Source organism: Trichoderma citrinoviride (assembly GCF_003025115.1).
Source record: "Trichoderma citrinoviride strain TUCIM 6016 unplaced genomic scaffold BBK36scaffold_19, whole genome shotgun sequence".
NCBI lineage: Eukaryota > Fungi > Ascomycota > Sordariomycetes > Hypocreales > Hypocreaceae > Trichoderma > Trichoderma citrinoviride.
In genome coordinates, this window is record NW_020194727.1 from 33089 (window position 1) to 53303 (window position 20215).

At 51.1% G+C, this 20215-nt stretch overlaps 8 protein-coding genes and 1 non-coding gene across 9 annotated transcripts; 6 read left to right on the forward strand and 3 right to left on the reverse strand.

Moving 5' to 3' along the window:
- Positions 1-1496: 1496 nt before the first annotated feature.
- On the forward strand, positions 1497-2680 carry BBK36DRAFT_1163344 (hypothetical protein; the record flags this gene model as incomplete). The annotated part of the gene is made up of 4 exons (XM_024894525.1): positions 1497-1808; positions 1885-2006; positions 2063-2240; positions 2294-2680. The coding sequence occupies 4 exons, from the start codon at positions 1497-1499 to the stop codon at positions 2678-2680; spliced, it is 999 nt and encodes a 332-aa protein (XP_024745330.1).
- Positions 2681-3506: 826 nt separating this feature from the next.
- On the reverse strand, positions 3507-3620 carry BBK36DRAFT_t188. The gene has a single exon. It is a non-coding gene; the product is annotated as a tRNA-Ala (tRNA).
- Positions 3621-5443: 1823 nt separating this feature from the next.
- BBK36DRAFT_1172858 (hypothetical protein) lies at positions 5444-5887 on the forward strand (the record flags this gene model as incomplete). The annotated part of the gene is made up of 1 exon (XM_024895798.1): positions 5444-5887. The coding sequence occupies one exon, from the start codon at positions 5444-5446 to the stop codon at positions 5885-5887; it is 444 nt and encodes a 147-aa protein (XP_024745331.1).
- A 1178-nt stretch (positions 5888-7065) lies between these two features.
- On the forward strand, positions 7066-7518 carry BBK36DRAFT_23870 (hypothetical protein; the record flags this gene model as incomplete). Its single annotated transcript, XM_024897971.1, has 1 exon — positions 7066-7518. The coding sequence occupies one exon, from the start codon at positions 7066-7068 to the stop codon at positions 7516-7518; it is 453 nt and encodes a 150-aa protein (XP_024745332.1).
- A 1285-nt stretch (positions 7519-8803) lies between these two features.
- BBK36DRAFT_1163346 (glycoside hydrolase family 25 protein) lies at positions 8804-9546 on the forward strand (the record flags this gene model as incomplete). Its single annotated transcript, XM_024894526.1, has 2 exons — positions 8804-8953; positions 9010-9546. The coding sequence occupies 2 exons, from the start codon at positions 8804-8806 to the stop codon at positions 9544-9546; spliced, it is 687 nt and encodes a 228-aa protein (XP_024745333.1).
- A 218-nt stretch (positions 9547-9764) lies between these two features.
- On the reverse strand, positions 9765-10777 carry BBK36DRAFT_1186170 (NAD(P)-binding protein; the record flags this gene model as incomplete). Its single annotated transcript, XM_024896471.1, has 2 exons — positions 9765-10086; positions 10116-10777. 2 exons carry the CDS (start codon positions 10775-10777, stop codon positions 9765-9767), a joined length of 984 nt encoding a protein of 327 aa, XP_024745334.1.
- A 1728-nt stretch (positions 10778-12505) lies between these two features.
- On the forward strand, positions 12506-13812 carry BBK36DRAFT_1172861 (hypothetical protein; the record flags this gene model as incomplete). Its single annotated transcript, XM_024895799.1, has 3 exons — positions 12506-12630; positions 12677-12806; positions 12865-13812. The coding sequence occupies 3 exons, from the start codon at positions 12506-12508 to the stop codon at positions 13810-13812; spliced, it is 1203 nt and encodes a 400-aa protein (XP_024745335.1).
- Positions 13813-14129: 317 nt separating this feature from the next.
- BBK36DRAFT_1186177 (kinase-like protein) lies at positions 14130-15540 on the forward strand (the record flags this gene model as incomplete). The annotated part of the gene is made up of 5 exons (XM_024896472.1): positions 14130-14398; positions 14503-14801; positions 14859-14891; positions 15015-15061; positions 15091-15540. 5 exons carry the CDS (start codon positions 14130-14132, stop codon positions 15538-15540), a joined length of 1098 nt encoding a protein of 365 aa, XP_024745336.1.
- Positions 15541-17334: 1794 nt separating this feature from the next.
- BBK36DRAFT_1172863 (MFS general substrate transporter) lies at positions 17335-18779 on the reverse strand (the record flags this gene model as incomplete). Its single annotated transcript, XM_024895800.1, has 2 exons — positions 17335-18539; positions 18602-18779. The coding sequence occupies 2 exons, from the start codon at positions 18777-18779 to the stop codon at positions 17335-17337; spliced, it is 1383 nt and encodes a 460-aa protein (XP_024745337.1).
- Positions 18780-20215: the final 1436 nt, after the last annotated feature.

Sequence of the window (20215 nt, forward strand, 5' to 3'; positions counted from 1 at the left end):
AATGGCTGGGATAGGTTTTTCGGAATTAGGACTATCCACGAGGTCTCCGGTGATCTAGAGAAATAAACCCAAAGCTAGCAAATCATGCTTCTCTGGGCTAACGAACTAGCAACTGCCAGTTCCTGACATGGTTCTAGAGAAGCTTCAATGCTTGCTGACAAGAAGCCGCGTCGATTGGCTGGACGGGCCGGCAACCCCTTGCTCTACATGGGGTAGCTTATACGACTCAGACTGGCACTGCATGTCATGTCATATGCCGTTTCATTATCCATGCGCTTTGATAAGACGTTCAAACTGGCAAGTCAATGCTGATCTCAACCTATCTGAGAAATCAAGTCAAGCAACGTCCCTGTAACTGACATATTTGGACAAAGCCAGCAACAGCTTTGCTCGTGGGTGGATGGTTGGTTGACAGGAAAACTCACGAGAGCGTCGCTGCCCATCTCGAAATTTGTCAGTGGGAGCTGCCAACGCCATGCAAGCCACCTCCGCACTTTTACTCCCCGACTTAGGCGCTTGCCGTTGCATACCCCAGACTTTCATGGGTTCTTCATCCTCCTTCCTTTGGCTGTCCACCCCCCCAGTCAACTCCGCGATCACGAAATGCCCCTAGCTAGGCAGAAAAAGAAACGGAGCAAAGGTGCCGCCACAGGACGAGTCAGTGTATACTGTAAAGCAGCCCACGCGGCAAATGATGGAGATCGGTTGCATCGCGGGCCAGCTTGTTGCGGCCTGCAGCCAGAAAGACGCTTGGGGATGTCCACGACGTCCATCCCCCACCGCCACCCCGGGCCCATGTTTGCAGTCTCTTCGGCCTTCTTTTCTTGTTTCGTTTCCATCTCTATCTAGCGGGACTTTTTCGAGAGCAGCCAATGCCTCTTCTGCCCACACCAGCTGTTTCGGCCCATTGTTCGGCGGGCACGCATCAGATGATGGGGTTCGGTCTTGGAGGCTCCATGAAGAGTGAGGGAGGCGGAGGCAAAGGCCAGGAAAAGACCAAGCATCCTCTTTGAGGTCGACCTCCCAGGGTTGCATCGTAGGCTCTCTAGGCTCGGACCGATTCCGGATCTGCAGAGGAAAAGCGTCTCCAAGAGCCTTTGTTTCCTGGTCATCCCCGATGAAGCTGTTCAGGAACGGGAACAGCTCTGGCCGCTGAGATGACGGGGATGCTTGGCCTTGGCGGCTGAGGAGGCGTTCGACTATCTGGGAAAGGCCTCAAAATACCGTTTTGAAACATGTCAGCGTGGAAGCAAGGATGCCCAAGAGCGAGTGCTACTTCTGGTTGCATCGAAGATAGGAGAGAGAGCCAGGGGGGCAAGGGTGATGAGCCTTTGTAGGAACTGGATAGTATCGGATTAATATATAAGGCACCGAGGATCCCCAGCCTTTACTTAGACTTGTTGCTCACCAGGTCATCAGGTCGTCTTCCAGTTCACTCCTCTCCAGCAAGCCATCCAAGAGCAACAGGCTAGTTCAGCATCTTATCAGCCATCACCATGACTCTCAAGCACTCCGCCCTCGTCGCCCTGGCTGCTGCCATCGGCGCTCAGGCCCAGGTCTTCACCGTCAACTGTGCTCCCCTGACTCAGTTCCGAGGTGACCCTATCGTGTCTCCTGGTGTCATCTCTTCTCACGTCCACGCCGTCGTCGGTGGCACTGCCTTCTCTATCAGCACGACCCCCGAGCAGGCCCGAGCTGCCCAGGCCACCACCTGCGACAAGATCCTCGACAACAGCAACTACTGGCAGCCTCAGATGTACCACCAGCGACACGACGGCCAGTTCGAGCTCGTCACCTTCCAGGGCAGTGTAAGTTCCAAGTGGTTGAGAACGACACCGAGAAAATCAATCGAGATGTGGTTGGACTAACACGGACTGCTTCTAGGCTACCTACTACATTGCTCGTGCCTGTGACTATGCTCCTGGCCGACAGAACTGCAATGGAGCTCCTCTCCCCATTGCTCCTCCTGCTGGCCTCAAGATGCTTGTCGGTGACTTGAACCGACGGTAAGCGAATACCCTGCCGGTTCAGCTGTTCACATGGGTTCTAACATCATAAACAGCACCTTCAACGCCTCCAGCTTCGAGGACCGTGCCATCTCGCACGTCTGCCTTGATACCGAGCCCGTTCCTGACACCAACGGATTCCCTACCCGCCAGTGCCAGCGAATCCGCTCCGAGACCTTCTTCCCGTCCTGCTGGGACGGAGTCAACCTCGACTCCTCCACCCACAAGGATCACGTACGTCTTTGCTCCCCAGCCTCTTTACACGCCATCTGCTGACAATTTGATAGGTCGCCTTCCCTGCTATTGGCGACTACAACACTGGTGTGTGCCCGGAGTCGCACCCCAAGGCCATCCTCTCGGTCTTCTACGAGTTCTTCTACGACACCGGCTCAGTCCAGAACTTCAACCGCTTCGTCTACGCCGACGGTGATGCCACCGGCTACAGCCTGCACGCCGACTACTTCCAGGGCTGGAAGAACCAGACCGCTCTCGAGCTCGCCATCTCGACCTGCACTGGCCCCAACGGCGTCAACGACAGTGGATGCAGCTTGAACGTCGGCCCCAACGGCCCCGGTGTCTCTGGCCCGCAGAAGCTGCAGACTCCTGCGCCCACCGAGAACATTGGTCTCAACGGCCCTATTGCCGCTCTTCCCGGCAACAACCCCATCCACTAAATCACTCGACGAACGGATGAACGACTCGAAAATTCTGATTAATGATGGCTGTGGACGCAAAGGCTCGAATCCAGGGTCCATTCGCTCAATGGGATGGCTGGAACAGCGCTTGAAATCTACAGAAGCGAGTTGGATGGATGAACGACTGATGACAAAATCGATATGAGAATGTGGCATGGCTTCTTGTAACTATCAGCATTGCCACGAGCTGTCTCTCATGCGGTGGATTTCTATCATGCACATAGTCAACGTTTACTACATACGCAATGAGAATGATGTACATATGCATTGTTTTATTTCATGAGTACCTATCTGGTGCAGTATGACGCTGTTGTGAGCTGATATGAGAGCCCTGCCCTTACATACAACGCAAGGGAGACTGGACTTGATTCAACAAATGATATCATGATAGATCTGCGCAGAGGCTTCCCTTCTGCTGATGACGGAGAACAAAATACATACCGCGAAACAGTTCATGCTAATGCAAGGGGCTGGGTGCGGCGGAGTACTATGGTCGAGTTAGGAATGTGTGAATGGGATCTACGTCGATTACGGAGTCCGCCGAGCGGTGCATTACGGTGATAAGGACTCCGTATTGCCCAAAGAACACAACAAGGAAAAGGGGGTTACATCGCGCCCTTTACCGCGCTGTACTCGTACTTGTACTGCTCCTTACATGTACGCTTCCCCTCTCCGTTCAGCTCTGCCTACAAAGGTATTGTTTCACCTGGGTACAAGTAGAACAGAGACACGGTATTCGGAATCGCAAAAAAGACATGGAGAGGGGAAGGAAAAAGGAACAAAAAGTGAAGCCGATGATGCGCTTTGGACGAACGGGGAATCGAACCCCGGACCTTTCCCAGGGAGGAAGCTGAACCGCTGCCAAGTTTGTTGGAGAGGTTGATGCTAAGGGAAAATTATACCACTAAACCATCCGCCCATTTAGACGCTTCTGATTGGCTTGGAGGGCGGCGACGATATTCTGTTGATGAATCTTTACATCGGATGGGACTGGACAGTTTGTGTAATTTATGTATGGTGAAGACGTGTGATTGAGACGAGAGAAACGGTAGAGAGGGTTACAGTTGGTCACCGTTTCCGTTTTGCAGGGTAGTCTTCCCGTTGTACCGTTCATTTGATGAGAATCCTGTTCGAGTAGTTGTACAGCGTTCAACAAATCGTTGTCCTAAGGCAGTCAGGCACATTTGTACAGGCGTCCTCCATTTAGCCTGATCTTGTCCTTGTTGGCGCTGTGCAATGATGATCCTCAACAGAGTCGATTTTGCTTCACGATCTCGCGTAACGCAAAGTATTACTACATTCGTATCCCTTTTCTCGCTGAAGCCACATGACCTCGGTTCTCGCCCCCTTTCGAGTGACACAACTATGCGGGGAAAAGGCTCGGCATTAAGATGACCAGGGCCGGTTGACCGTCGGCCGAGCAAGCTTACTGAAGGGCTGCAGCATCGTTGCCGTCGCAGCTGATCATGGGCTTGTTGAGTTCCTCGTCCTCGGCATACTAAGATGTGCTCGAGGAAAAGGATGGATTCCTGCCTGATGGGATTCTGGCTTCCATAATCTGGCGTCATAGGGGATTACATCACTGCCTCAGACATTCGCGGTCTGTACATTCCAGAGACTTACATTTGTTAAACATTTGGGAGCTTGATGAACCATCGAGCAATGCGTGGGTTCTAAACCCACCGGCCTTGCGTCAATACTTCTAGAATACTCCCTAGGTCGACCTCAGGGTTCAAACAAAGCACAAAATATGAGTACCAAACTCGAATCAACCTCCCTTTTGACCGCTACTATGTAGGGCATCCTCCCTTAATATCCCAGCAGAATGAATTAAAAGAGGCACTAACATTCATTGCAATACGGGCGATTAATTGCACTTCGTACAACGCTTTGATCATCTGCATCACATAGGGGCAGGATAGGAGTTGCGTTAGTATTACCGTTACCAGCGGCACAACCGTTCACTGCATGTCTGGGTCTATTCCTGGAATACGAGCGGCAGATGCGATCCCCACACGCTAATCGGGCACCTTACGCAGTGTAAATCGGGAGCCAGACATTGGCAACGTTGCAGGTGGACGTCGATGAGCCGTGTCCCGAGATAATTTGTGAGCTCTTTTGAGTCATTGAGGTTGATGGATGATGTGACTGCACAATATCGCATTTCCTCCGTGTCTCTGGCGAAGTGGAAAATCCCATGATTCTATCCGTGGCCTGGGTCTCAGCCGCTTGAGATCAGGCAATGGCCGGTGATGTGGAGGATTTATCCCTGCAACTCCATGCTCAATGACGCTCGTCCCGAGCTTGCCCAGCCCTGTTGCATCGCCACCGCAGAATTGATAGACAGCCTTAACATGCCAGCTCCAATACGAGATGATGCAAGGGTGCCGAGTCGCCGCCGCAAGCCGTGACCGCCTCCGTCAAGCTCCTCGGATGATCGCATCCAATGGAGTTGTCTCCCGACATTCCTGTAACCACAGGATGAGCTGGTTTTTGGGCCTCGATCGTGCTAGTAATACGAGCTGAGAGATTGAATATCTTCTCCACTTGGATTGGCCAGGTTTCCAGGTTTTCAAGGTACACAGACGGAGCTCAATCAAGTATATAAGGGGACAAGACAGGCCCGGATTCGAGCTCTCTTGCCCATCATCTTCATCCTCTTCTGGCTCCGTCTCAGCTCTATTCACACTCAATCATCTCGAAGCAATCCAACGACATATCAACATATAACCAACCGTGACTATGCAAATCACCAAGACTCTCTTCGCCACCCTCTTCGCCGCTTCCACCGCCATCGCCGCTCCCATTACCGCCGACAAGTCCATGATGGCGGCCGTTCCCGAGTGGACTATCACCGACGTGAGGCGCGTCTGCGACAAGAAGGACACCCAGTGCACCTGGACCTTTGGCGTCGACACCCACCTCGCTGCCCCGACCTCCTGCACATACGTCGTCAAGGCCGATGCCCACGCCTCTCAGGCCAGCGGCGGCCCCGTCACCTGCGGCCCTTACACCATCACATCTAGCTGGAGCGGACAGTTTGGCCCTGGCAACGGCTTTACTACGTTTGCAGTTGTGGACCAGGCCAAGAAGCTCATCACTTGGCCTGCTTATACCGATGTTCAGGTCCAGGCTGGCAAGGTGGTTTCGCCCAACCAGAGCTACGCCCCCGTGACCCTGCCATAGAGGGAAAGGAGGAGTTCTATCTACAGACCGTCAAGCCATGCTTAATGAATGGATGGGGAATTGGTGTTGGATGGACAGGAGGATATATTTACGACGGAACGTCACCAAATGTAATGTAATAATGCAATGAATCACGAGAATGCTCGCTGTTTTTGACATCCTTCTATACTGGGACCTACATTTTTCTAGAGACCGAATCGTGATTAGTCCCGATTATCTTTAAGCAGTGACATCGTAATACTTCAGTCTCAGGACAGCGTCTGTCTTCAATCCTTCAAGTCCTATTTCCCAACGTATCTGTCCCAGTGAACCCGGTTGCTGCGGCTGACAGCCCCAAACGTTAGAATAATCGGCGCCTTACCTTATTTAAAGAGTTTATCTAGATTATCGGGAATTTTCCGAGAAGCTTATCTCACCGACCTAACCTTATTTCCTCAGTTGCCTGTTCAGTTCCGAGTTAATGGGACGCCACAGGGGTTTAACCTCCTACTGGGAACCTGAACTAATACAAACATGAACGTAGCCAAATACAAGCCAAGCTTATACGAAGACTGGAGGGAATCTCACCCGGTTTTACTTGCCCTGACGGGGTTGAGTTTGAAAACTTCTGCTTGTCCTCCCAACTCTTAACATCCGGTCCGCCAAACTTGTCCACAGTGTCGTTGTGAAGCGCATCAGCACACAACGTCGATGAAAAGTACAAAGCTCTCTTCCACATCATCTGAGAGATCGAGGAACATCTCAGCCAGCATTTCCATAAGGCTAATGAGCAGTCCAAAGATCACTGTATAGCCATTATGGCAATGGTTGACAACACCAATAAGCGCGTCACCTTTGTCTTTGAAGCTGTCCTCAATCTTATTCGAGGCTAAGTACAATAGACGTCAATGTCAACTAACATAAACCTTCTTCAGCATCAAGGTTCTGGGCGAAAGCCCGTTCGGGATAGCCTCAAAACGTATCATTAGTGCACTGTTCTCAATGAGAATGTTGAGGCAGAGCGGTAACTGCTTCCAAAGGTATAAATTGCATCGATTCCTCCCCTCTACAGCCCCTGCGCTCTTCGATTCTCACATCTACTCTGTGCATCTCGCCTTTCCAACAGCTGCTTCCCACTCTGACCCCAAATCTTTGCCTCTTCTTGCACAATCACATCGATTCCGTGCAACGCTCTCACAATGGCGATTGTAGCCGAATACTTCCCACCTCTCTCCCAGCCACGGGATGGCAACCTATCCACCTCCAGACGCAACAATCTTCAAACGTTGCGTCGGCGTCAACGTGATGACGTCTCCATCGTTCGTCGTGGCGCCATTCGGCGTCCCTCCCACACCCGCCCAGTCTACGTCGTGATCAACAACATCGCGATACACACAGGGACCGGACGCCCACAAACTCCTGCTGCGGCGGATGATGCCGATGAGTCGGAACCACATGAGGCTCAGCCATCCGTCGTCGGCATTGTGGGATCTGAAATGGCAACAGATTCCCATTTGACTGTCCAGAGGCCCAAACTGGACATTGACGTGGTTGCTGAGCGACCTACCACAGCCGAGAGTCGCTCGGCTGAGCCTGAGTGTCGAGGCATGTTCGACAGACTGTCTCGGTATATATCAAGGCTTTGGTCCTGAGCGGTACATGCGTTCCGAGTAGGGGCGACGCTATTATCTGGGACTGTTTGTATTTTTTGCAACGTTTACTGAGGGGCCTGCTGGAGATGGAGTTGGATCAGATTGGAAATTTCTTGCCAGGTGGACTCATTCACTGGAGTTGTATACCCCTTGATTTGATGGGAAAATGGGAATTGATGTCCTGTTGTATAACGGAATAAAGAGAAGCAGTCCAAAACAGTGCTCAGAATAAATGATAAAGTTTGTTTAATATGATGTACATGTACGAATACACACATGTCTGATCTACCCATCCCCATATGACCTAAACAAGCTTCTCAGGATATTACCTCCCCATCGCTGGTTGTACGATGCCGATGATGTTACACAAACACGAGGAACATTGAGATAGTAGTAGCCGGCTTCTCAGCTGGTTATGTGGCTATGTGGCTACGCCTGGATCTGGACACCGACGGATAACTCGTAATTGATAGACAGACATGGATTGCATCACTATTCAGGAACAAAGATTCCGTTGCCGTCCCGCGTTGCTGCATCCGCTTTATTTCGTCGCATCCAATCGGCGTACTTGACGCAACACTGTTGCAGGATACGCTATTCCATGAAGAGGAAGCAGTGCGCAGCATGTGGAAGTGCATTGATATGCTGCAGATGATAACCCCATCAGTTGAATCTCCAGACAGGCACAAGCTAGCAAATATCCCAAGCATAGAATATTGGAAAATTGCTCGCCAGACATGACCTAAAAACATTTACCATTTGCAACGAGAAGGAACCTATTCATCTTCCAGTCGTTAGTACGAGGATTGGACATGTCCCACGTTTCTCATCCGCATTCCAGGGTGGCGCCTCTCTAACCGGTTTCCCGCAGTAAATCACCTGCCAAACTCGACCAAATGCCCCCATCCATGGCCAGGGGTCATGTTCAGCTCTCAGATAGCCCGCCGATCATGAGTGGTTGTACAGCACTAAATGCGGGGGATGGCAACCGGATGCTCTATCGAAGAGCACGGGAATTAGAGGGAGAATCTGATTGCATCGAATCATCAAGCTGAGTCAATCTGCATCTATTACGACACCTGAGTCAGTCTACTAACCTTGAACAACAAGGACCTTCCTAGTGAACTACTCTCTAATAATTTTGCATATGGAGATCTTTACGAGAGGGTTACACTGTCTCAAAGCGACGGCCTGGCCGAATATATAAGGTCCTCTCATGCCCCAGACGCCGACTGTCCGACTCAGCCAACTCACAACAAGTCTTCAGATTCTATAGCATACCATCATGAAGTTCCTGACTCCCATTGCCGTCCAGTTGGCGGCTCTGGCTTCTGTGGCCAGCGCAACCGTTCCAGGATTCGACATCTCTCATTACCAAGCCACCGTTGACTTTGCCAAAGCCTATGCTGATGGTGCACGTTTCGTGATCATCAAGGTTCATACTCAGCGCCCAATGCACGCCATGAAATAAGCATCTAATGTATTACTTAGGCTACTGAGGGCACCACCTACACTGATCCCAGCTTCAGCGATCATTATACCAAAGCCACTGCAGCTGGCTTCATCCGGGGCGGTTACCATTTTGCTCAGCCCGCCTCCTCTTCCGGTGCTGCCCAAGCCAACTACTTCCTCCAGCACGGAGGAGGCTGGTCTGCGGATGGCATCACCCTTCCTGGTATGCTTGATCTCGAGTACGCTCCTAGCGGCGACAGCTGCTACGGCTTGAGTGCGAGCGCCATGGTCAGCTGGATCAACGACTTTGTCAACACTTACCACGCCGCTACGACCCAGTATCCTCTCATTTACACCTCTACAAGTTGGTGGCAGCTGTGTACTGGAAACAATGGCTCGTTTGGCAGCAAATCGCCTCTTGTTATTGCGCGGTATTCTAGCTCTGTTGGTGCGCTGCCCAATGGATGGAGCGTTTATACGATCTGGCAGAACAGTGATGCGTCTCCCTGGGGCGGAGATTCTGATATCTTCAACGGAAATCTCTCGCAGCTGCAGAAGATTGCCCGCGGAAGTTAGATATAGGACCAGTGGACACAGCATGATGATAACGATGCGAAGCTCATCAAGGCAGAGAAGGATCATTTCTCTTCCCAGAAAAGCACAGAAAAACGATATACTATTAGCATAACAATACAAAGTATTCGTACATAAAGCAAGACGAAGCGGCGACGTAAAGTTTCTAGAAAGCAGACTAAAAGCCACCTGGATGCTGTGTCACACCTGAGATCAAATGATTAGAGACCGACCTCCTTCAAAGACAAGTCGTACAATCTCGCTGCAGCCTCCCCATCATAGGCCCATTCGGCATGCCCTGGGTCAATCATCTTCCACCCCTTCTTTAACGGCTCGCTGAAACGATTCCTCTCCAGGTATTTCCCACCTTGACCTTCCAAATCCCTGCTCACGGCAGCCCATACCGACGTCGACGCACCTTGCTCAGCGTTCATCATCGTCATGAGTGTTGCCATGGGGCCGGACTTGATGACGACGAGCCAGTCGCCGACATCCCACTTAGTGGCTGCCTGAAGTCCCGTCCGAATACCTCCAGGGTGCACACTCCATGCATGAAGCCCCGTGCGCCATACCGCCTGTTGACCTCACTCGCAGTGTAGACATTAGCCAGTTTGCTTTGGCCGTATGCAATCGAGGGAACATATTTCCGCTTTTCCCAGTTGAGGTCCCCAAAGTCCATGGGAGCGTTTCTGTGAGCCGTGGACGAAACGATGACGGCGCGAGAGCAAAATTCCGGCGTCGCTGACGCTATGAGGATCGGCCTGAGAAGCTCCAGCAGAAGGAAATGTGAGAGGTGGTTGGTTCCCCAGTGCTTTTCGTAGCCGTCCTGCGTTCTGCCAAAGGGCACGTGGCGGATACCGGCGTTCTCGATGAGGATGTTGAGGGTGCTGCTCTTGGACTTGAATTCCTCGACACAGGCGCGGACGCTGTCGAGGGATTCGAGGTCCAGCTTGAGGAGATGAACACGTCCGCCGTCAAGGATGTCACCGAGGGCTTGCTTCGCCTTTTCCAGGTTGCGAGCGGTAACAAAGAGGGTCGCGCCGGTGGCTTTCATCGCTCGCGCTGTCTCGATCCTCAGACCAGAAGAACAGCCAGTGATGAAGACGACCTTGTCGCTCATGGATCCCTCTCTTTGCTCGTCCTTGATAATTTGGAAGGCAGTAGGCCTTGCGTCGCCGGGGCCATGCTGGTCCGCATGTGCTGCTGCGTAACGGCTCGTTTCGACGGTGGTCATTCTGCAAGAGGTGCCGTTCTACAGAGATATTCTGAGTGGGCTAGTTGGTTGAAGGTATTGATTGGTGTGTGTTTACTTTGTGTTGTCTTGCAAGAAATGGCGAGACTCTCTGACTATATATCTTCAAGCTGCTCCTCAAATCGACAACTGTCCAAACTGCGCTGACGGGGCTTTACTTGTATCAGGCGCAATGGATGACATTATGCGGAAAGGCTGAAGATATAAGCATCAGACTATGAATTATCCTCTTTAGCAATACGATGGGTCTCGTGGGCCCGAATAGGAAATTGTCGCTGACGGAGGGAGATGCGGCGCCTCCCGCTAAAGCCCTCCGTTATGGGTTAATTTGTCTCACAAGCGGGAACGAACAACGTAACAAAGGGGCATCTTCGCTGTTCGGTGCTGTTAAGGATTGAGGAATCGGCTTTTAATTCCCGGTATTCCACTTTTAGGGCAGTTTGGGGACGAACGCGCTGTCAGCCTTCTTCATGACTCAAAGTCGACTTCCATAGGGAAACGTCGATACGGATCTGGGCTATATTCGTCTGCACTCAACCAGCAAAGTAGAGATTAGAAGCTTATGTAGGTATGTGAAGGGAACTGAGCACGGACACGAGAGACAAACCAGATAAGAGTCGTCAAATGGAGTTGCTATCCGCCACTTCAGCTTGGCTATCCAGCGTCTCAGGAGTGCCACGGCTCTGTGACTGTTTATGTCTGAGAAAGTGAAGCAAGTGGCTTCTTTCTGCTACCATTGCTGTATCCTACTAGCCCTGTCATAGGCTTCTATCTCGAGCCAATCGTTAAAATACCCAAGACTAGCCTTTACTCTGTATTGGTGAGATAGCGATGCTGGATAGCAAACCCATGGTTTGAACGCAGTCCCATAAGTGTACGAACAAATAACGGACGTCGTTACTATTTCTGGGACGTCCATACCAATTTTCTTGTTACAAATTCTCTATCTTCCTGCAGCCTTTGCATAGGTTTATTCCAATGGCAAAAGCAGCTTCCAACCAAGGTTGAAACATGTACATATTCTCAAGCTACCTATGTACATATCACCACACGCTACTCCATACACACCCCGGATCATCGTTGTAAAGATGAAAATGAGAGTCATGTTAGGCTATCATGCACGCATAGCAGTTTACGGCCTCGTGCTGATGCCAACATGTCCACAGATATTGGCGAGAATCTTCATATTTGGCCTCTGAAGCCTGTTGAGCACACCGCACAGAACAGACGAATTCCACGTCACATACAAAGAGCGGAGGATGTCCAATGGGATTTTGAAGAGTGATTAAGGCAGTTAAAAAAAAGAAAAAGGCATGAAAAAGGCGACACGCGACCCTCCATAACGATGGACACTGGCCAATGCCAAGGGCAAGGCTGGCTGCTGCCTAACAGTATACACTCCCTTGCATGATCCGAAGACTGAAGGATTCTCCCCACACGCAAGTCCGCATGAGGCGCGTGCAATGAGTTTGGAAGAAAGTCGCCTCTTTGAAGGGAACAGTGTTAGATGCACAAGAAGATGAGTGAGAGCAAAGGAAGCCTCGTTGCCTAAGCTCATTTATAAAAGCCCACTATGGCATCGCTGACAGAGGATGAAGTTGTGAATTCAAAACCATTCATCAAATCTTGAGCTGCTTCTCAACAGCCACGTGACTTCCAGTTGCACAAAACGTACTTCATCGTCCTGAGTTTCTCATAACTCCTTCCATCATGCCCACCACCCACCACTGCCAGTGCTGCAACAAGAACGGCTTCTGCAAAGACCACCAAATCCAGTGCAATGTCCATCCCAAAGTCTACTACTACCGCAGTGATAGCACTGGATACCCTAAGAAGTGCAAACAATGCGATCGTGCGTAAGGTTCGCGCGGTGATGGAGAGCCAGCAGGACCCGAAGCCTCAGTGTCTGGAACTGGATGCGGGCGAGGCTGCTATATTCCGATCTGTTACTCTGCTGGCTAAGGGAGGTTATAACACGATCTGGCTCGTGAGACTGCATGGTTATTTCAAGGTGAGATACGATTTGGCTGGCTTGGATGACTGATTCATGGCCCGCTGACAACGCGCAGGTTGACCAGTCAGGGTTCAATGGTCAGGGCAATTCCCACATTGCCACACGCTCTTTTGACGAATATGTCCTACGCCTTCCTTGTGAAGATGCCCTTCTCCCGCACCAAATCACCAATGACGTCGCCTTCAAGAAGTTCATTGCCACAAAGCTCCCCCATATCCCAGTCCCACACGTTTTCTTCTATGAAGCTACAGATGAACAGAGCGCCTCTTTCATAGCGGAGGAATATATCGATGCCACGCCTCTCAGCTCCAACTGGATGACTCTAACATTCGAGGAGAAAGAGTCTATGGCAAAACAGCTAGCTAAAATCACCGTCGATCTTGCGGACATTCCTTTTTCCATGATCGGTGGATTGGATCCTGACGACTTCCAATCTGCCCCTACCGTTGAGGGTGCCAAGATTTTTAAAGGGCGATTCAAGCTTCACAGCAACCAGTACTATCCCATCGGACCTTACAGAACTACCAAGGAGTATATTCTTGCCTGCTATGAACGAGAGATTGCGTATTACTCGCACGCAGATACAGACGATGTTGACCAAGATCTGTTCCAGGAGGTCTCTGTCCCGGACTTCATAAAACAGCTGCAGCAAAGGCGAGATGCTCTGGCACAAAGCGACATATTGGATGAGCCATTTACGCTTGTTCATGGGGACTTTCATGGTCGCAACATCTTGAGCAAGGGCGACCAAATCCTGGGTATCCTGGACTGGGAATTTGCGGGCTCGTACCCTATAAGTGAGACGCTGTCGGGTGGTGGCATTGACGTCGTTGATGCTGATAACGAGGAGCTGGATGAGGAAAACACCTTGTGGGATCGGAAAATCCGCGACTTTATTCGTGAGGAGGCGCACGCAAGACATTGGCAAGGTAGTAAGATTGATTTGCTGCTGGGGAACGGAAATCTGGAGCTGGGAAGGGCAAGGGTTGAGATGTTTCCTTAATCTGTGTTGGGGTTCCTCGTTCGTTTGTATATGTGCAGTTATCAGTTGGGGGTCCGGAGTGTTGGGGGCTGAGAGCCGACTAATGTTTGTTGTTCGCGTTGGTTCAGTTCTTGCAATTGCCGCCTGTTGTCTGTTCGTTTGTTGGTTCCGTGGCGGTTCTTCGAATTTCATCACGTTACGCGCCCAAGGCTGCGTAGACATCCCTGCCGATACAAGGCAAACAGCGGGTGTATTAACCAGGCTCTGAACCCAAATTTTCTTCATCTTCATGTAATATCTACTGCTCTGCGATTTTCTCAGATCGAGATTCTCGCAACATGGATGTTTGCCAGCACGAGCCGGGATCGTTTGCATCCGGGCAAACACATCAGGAAGACCCTGCTACTGAGCAGGCTTTGCCTAATGCTGTGCCTCAGCCTGATGCAGCTCCTGAAGAAGACATTGACGAGGGCAGGGCCGCCTATCGACCTGGCGGTTTCCATTCGGTATACATTGGCGATGTCTTTGACGAAAGATGGAAAGTTTTGAACAAAATCGGATATGGCCGCTACTCGACTGTGTGGCTTGTCAGGGATTTACAAGCCAGGTGAGTGCAGCATGACTTCCAATGAGGGTCATGTAGGGCTGACACTCCGGATTGTAAAGTGACGACGATGATTCCAAAAAATTTCGGGCACTCAAGATACTGAGCGCTGCGTACTACGGCCCAGGCAAAGAGACGTTTGAGATGGATATTCTTACCCATCTTCGCGATGGAGATAAGAGCCATCCGGGCTATCCCTTTGTCTGCCACCTTCTTCACGACTTTCAGCATCAAGGCCCGAATGGCACACACAAATGCTTTGTCTTTGAACTCATGGGAGAGACACTCCGCAGCTTTGGCACCTTGTTTCGTGAAAACATGATACCAGAGCCGGTCATGCGGAAGTTCATAATACAGCTTCTTGTAGCACTTGATTTCGCTCATGACCACAGCGTTGTCCATACAGGTATTAGCAGCAAATTATTTTGCTTTGCTCCCAAGGCTGACCAAGCTTCATGAACAGATATCAAGCCCGATAACATTTTTGTCAAGTTTCGTGACTACTCCATGATCGAGTCGGGCTTACTCAAGGAGCCCACTCCCCAACAAGACAGGCAAGAGACACAATACCGCCCAATCCCACGTTGTCCGCTCCATCGATTCTACGTCAACGAGGCAGACGTTACTCGCGTGATCGAGTTCGATGTGGCGCTAGGTGACTGGGGAGTTGCCAGCTGGACCGACAGACATCTCAGCGAACTACCCTTCGCTCTCCTGAGGTCCTCATCGGTGCTCATTGGGACGCATCTACTGACTGGTGGAACTTGGGCGCTGTAGTTTTGGAAGTCTACCGGGCTGTGCGAATGTTCGACGGCAGAGGCCCTCCCGACGGACGATACTACGTTAAGGAACACCTCTTTGAGATTGTTGACCTCTTCGGGCCATTCCCGAAGAGCTTTCTCGACAAAGGGAATCAAGAGCTTGTCCATGATCTGTTCGACAATGAGGGGCGTATAAAGGATCACGAGCCTTTTACCCGTCCCGGCCTCTCATCTGAGGCTTTTATGCTTGGTTTATCACAGGAACAGAGAGATGATTGCGCCTCGTTTCTCAAATTCTTGATGAAGATTGATCCTGCAGAGCGTCCGTCGACAACGGATCTTTTGCGACATCCTTGGCTGAATGCATTACCACCAGCTAAATGATATGAGGATAGGAGGGGCTTGGATTCCTTGCAGACCGCTAGCTGGGCACATGGATAGTCATATGGACTGTGTATCTTCGCAATCCGTATCTGGTGTCTGACTTGTGCTCTTGCGTCAACTGTGTACAACTATCAGAAAGCTACCTCGATGAATATATGATGTTACTATTCGCTGCTAATGCTACTCAGTGCTTGGAAGTTACTCCTGAGTAAAGTATAAACTCTTGGTTTCAGGACATACGCTGTAAGGTTGGGAGCCCAGGCTTGTGTTGTGTGAGAGCTGCATATTCATTCGTACAGCTTGTCTCTAGTGGACGAGCCTATCTCACCATCTCTCTATTGCAAATATAAGCCTTCGTAGAGTGTGTACTTGGTATCTCCCTCCGCAGTCACTCCAGCATCTCGTCAATCTCGAACAACTTCACGATCGCATCGCCGATCAGATACGCCTCAGTAGCACCGGCCTTGGCAAGGGACACATCAATATGTACAGTTCATCAGAGAACAAGACGTGGTGGAATGACAGCGGCAAAAGCCTGCCATAAGTGTATCTGGACATAAGACCTCGAATACCTCGTCAAATGCTTCCATTCACCTGCCGTCTGTGGCACAACCAACGGCGACGCTGGATTCGAGGCATTCACCCCAGGAGCCAAGGCGGCATTTGGGAATCGCGGCCTGCAGGACGTGTTGAGCATATTCGACAGCATTGCACTCAGCTTGACTGACATGATGCGGGAGGGAAGCAGATGTAGTTCGCAAGGTTAAGACGATAGGCTGTTTTGTATATCCTTGTGCGGTGGAGGTGGCACTTCTTGTTCTAACTGTGCAATTCTTGGATAGCAGGGCGCTCGTGCAGCGACCGTGGTGGCTGGATATTGGGCCAAAGCGGTGGTCCTGTCTATGAAAGGGCACGTTCATGGCGGTCTTCTATCACTCAGTTGATGAAGCTGGTGTACTCTGAACTGAGATAAAGGATGTGGAGGAGCTGGAGTAAGTTGAAACGATCAAGGTCCCGTCGGAGGAGAGGGGCATTGATTCAGATTTGTAATGAGTAAAGGCATTACAACCCTGGATAGACATGTGAATTGATGCCTGGGGGGAGAATTAGGATAGTACCTTTGAGGAAGTTTTTGAAGTGTGATGGGGGTAGCCAGCTGCTCAGGCCGCTCTTGAACCTGATGTTTACTGACAAGGCTGATACGACTTCTGCTACCCCGTATAATTGCTTAGAGCTTGCCTAACAGGCACTTACGCTAGATTCGCACCATTTCATACCCAGTTCCCCGGATCATTCGAGAAGAGTTAAAGCATCTTCCCCACACTACCCTTGCTTGAGGCACGGAACCATACGGAGAATAAGAAAAGAATCTCAACCAACAGCATATGATAGCTCATCAATCCACAATACCCTGGTCTTACGCACTAGTGTAGTCTTTTACACAGAGATGGCGCGTTCCCGAGTTACTGGGAATCTGCCATAGCAACAACGAGGATCTTGTGACCGGGAATCCTGGTATACCACCATTCAGATCCAAGTATGATCAGTACAAGGCCTTTCTAAAAGCCCATTATAAGCCAGAGTAAGTGTAGCATATATAGAATGACTAAGCTTTGATGTAATGATGCAACGATATCCTGATGTACGGCAGCCTCGTCGTCGAATGCCTCTGATAATGCGGCATTGGGCAGTCACTTCTGAAGTGCTATCTAGGATTTACACCATCAGATGGCATCAAGTAACCAGCTTCTTGAATTACGCCCAGATACATCCTAGAGCGAGGCATGCTAGCATTCAGGCGGTAGAAGTAAATATGCGAGAGCAAGTCCTCATTCCCACCCTGCCTGCGACCCTTGCGCCCTTCCACAACGGAGCCCAAGCCCCCATAACGGCAGTAACGCCAGTGCAGAGAATCATGGGCCCGTATTTGGTTGCATACCCTAATGGCTCCTCTGCGATAGCTCCCTTTGATGACACGAGAGCGCCACTAACCGGCCCGCCAAGCACATATCCCAGGCCTCGACCTCCCAACAGGAGGCCAAAGATAAGAGACGTCTCTGCAGCCCTGTCATCTCCTTTGATCTCATGCAGCATACTCGACCATGTTGAGCTGAACCCGCCGGCAAAGAAGCCGTAGAGGATGACGAAGACAACCATTGTACTCATCTGGTGGCCAAGTCCCCAAAGCAGGAAAACAGGGACGGCACTGCCGAAAGACGAAATGAGGATGACTTTCGTTGCAGAAAGCTTGTCGCCCAGCCAGCCGTGAATTAACGAACCCGGCACCGAAGCGGTGGAAAACAGTGCAAGCAGTATGGGACCTGTCACCGAAGAAAGGCCAATGGCTGAAGCATAGCTGGCGAGGTATGTGCTGGGCATGAGATAGCCGAAGGACTGGATGATGATTCCGAGCTGCATCGTCCAGAATGAAGTATGGCGGAGAAAGGCAAATGACAGCGGCCGCGCATGCGATGCGGAACTCAAGGGGATGCGTGGCTTGAGGAGGAAGAGCGTCGGTGATATCAGGATGGCTGACGCAATGGCCCAGGAGAGGATGGTGGCTCGAAGTCCAAACCGTTGCAGCAGGAGGTTGAAGATGAAAGGCATCGCGACGCCGACAGATGATTTACCTGACCACATGATGCCATAGGCAATGCCTTTCCGCTCAATGAACCACTCGTCCATATACAGGGAGATGGGACTGAAGAGAAGCCCGCATCCGATGGAATAGAGAGCCCCTTGTGTCGCGATCAGGCCTGCGATGCTGCCGACAAAGGCAGAAGCAGACAAACTCGTTACCGTGAGTGCCAGTCCCAGAGGACCGCACCAGCGCCGCAGATATGGATACTTGCTCAGTATGGTGAAGATGACGGGCATGAGGAGATACATGACGCCCATTTGCATGGACCCCACCGTGGCGATGGCCCCAGCAGAAGCATCGATGCCGTGCATGGGATCGCTGTAGTACTTCTGGAAGATGCCGAACGAGACGGAGTAACCTGCAGTATTGTGGTGAGCCGTTGATGGACCATTGACGGCGGATAGAGGCTGAAGGAATTACCCCAGATGGGAGCCTGCGCAAGAGTGCAACATGCCAGAGCAACATACGCGGCGCGACCGTGATCCGCCGGAGGGAGAGCTTGCGCATTTTGGACGGAGTTGTTTGAATCATCGTGGCCATGAGGACCTGAAGAGACGCGGTTCAGCTCATGGGTTTCGTGAGAAATTGAGTCAGCCATGGTGTAGTTGCCAGCTTGGCCACGGAAATGAGGGCATCAACCATGTGCGAGTATATTCGCCTGTGAACGCTTCGCGAAGGCGAGTTGTAAAGCTTTACTGCAATGACTCTGAAGTTATAGGAAGTGTTTGTTTGATATATCAGAAGCTCGAAGCTGTTGGTCGTCGATCCCCAGAGCCACATGCGTCACCGGTCCGACATCGCTGCGAAGGGCGCGAATTACATGCACCTACCCAGTAACTGTAGATGCTGTTCCGAGTCGTGATAAATAGCACTCGATTTCACACACAAAATACAAAACTAGGGTAAACAACAACAGAATCGCCGATAATATGAAGACAGGAACTCACAGAGCACACGATCACCTGCCCAGCTTGGAAGGCTTCCACAGCTATTGCAACGAATCCAGCGACAGTCACCGGCCTGTGTTCTGCTGTTGCTGCCCTGGGCCGGAGAAACTTTGTCTTGTCGGCCTTGGATGGTTGTGTCTTCTGTTTCGGAGGATCAATCCCCTGCTCTCCTCACCACCATGTTCTTCCGTTCGCGGCTGCAGGTGTGCTTCGTAATAGAGTGGCAGCGACTGGCTGGCCATGTCAAGAATAAGGCGTTTTATGCAAGGGTACCCAATGCCTGTCGCGATGACGGGTATCATTGTATAAGTATCATTCGAGGCCATGGCAACCCTCAATCCGACATGCCATACGGTTGGTAAGTAATATGTAGCTGCGACCGGCGCATCGCAGCTTCAGCAGAATTCACTGCGACCCAGGTAGAATGACCCCAACTATGAGTGAAAGTTACGCCCGTTGAGCAGAATCCCACAGGGGGAGATGGCTGCTCAGCTTAGCGGCACGGATATTTCTCCAACGCCCGCTGCTCCCCCTTTGATGGATTATTGTGCCCTCCATCAAGGTCCCTGGCAAGCATCAACATTGCCATATCGAGGCAGTTTGAGAAGATTCCCTGACAGCAATCCCCGGCAGACAATGATGTCAGGCAGCTTATTATAGCACCGCAGCCGTGGTGTTTTCTTACTCCGTATTCCGTGAATAGGCCCCCCCTTCCATCCCCACACCAGACCAGGCCAGGCCCAGCATTTCTCTCCCTCGGGAGCTAAGGCACGCGTCAAAGTCCTCGGCCGAAACTACTACTACTGCTTATCCTGCCGCATGTCAAGGTTCTAGATCTAGCGGTGACTGGTCCGAAGTGTTGAGTGGTTTTGCACAGGGCTAATTTAGATCTGCCTCCATATGCAACCCAGGCACGCCGCTCGCTCGCTTGACTGGGGCTGCGTAAGTTTTTCCCAAAATAGAGGGCTTGCGATCTGGCCCCCGAAGAGATGCGTCGCTAGTGATGCCATTCTCTGCTTTACATACCTGGACAGTGGTCTTCTTTCCCCAGCGTACTTGTATATACAGGCTCCGTACAGTTATCAGG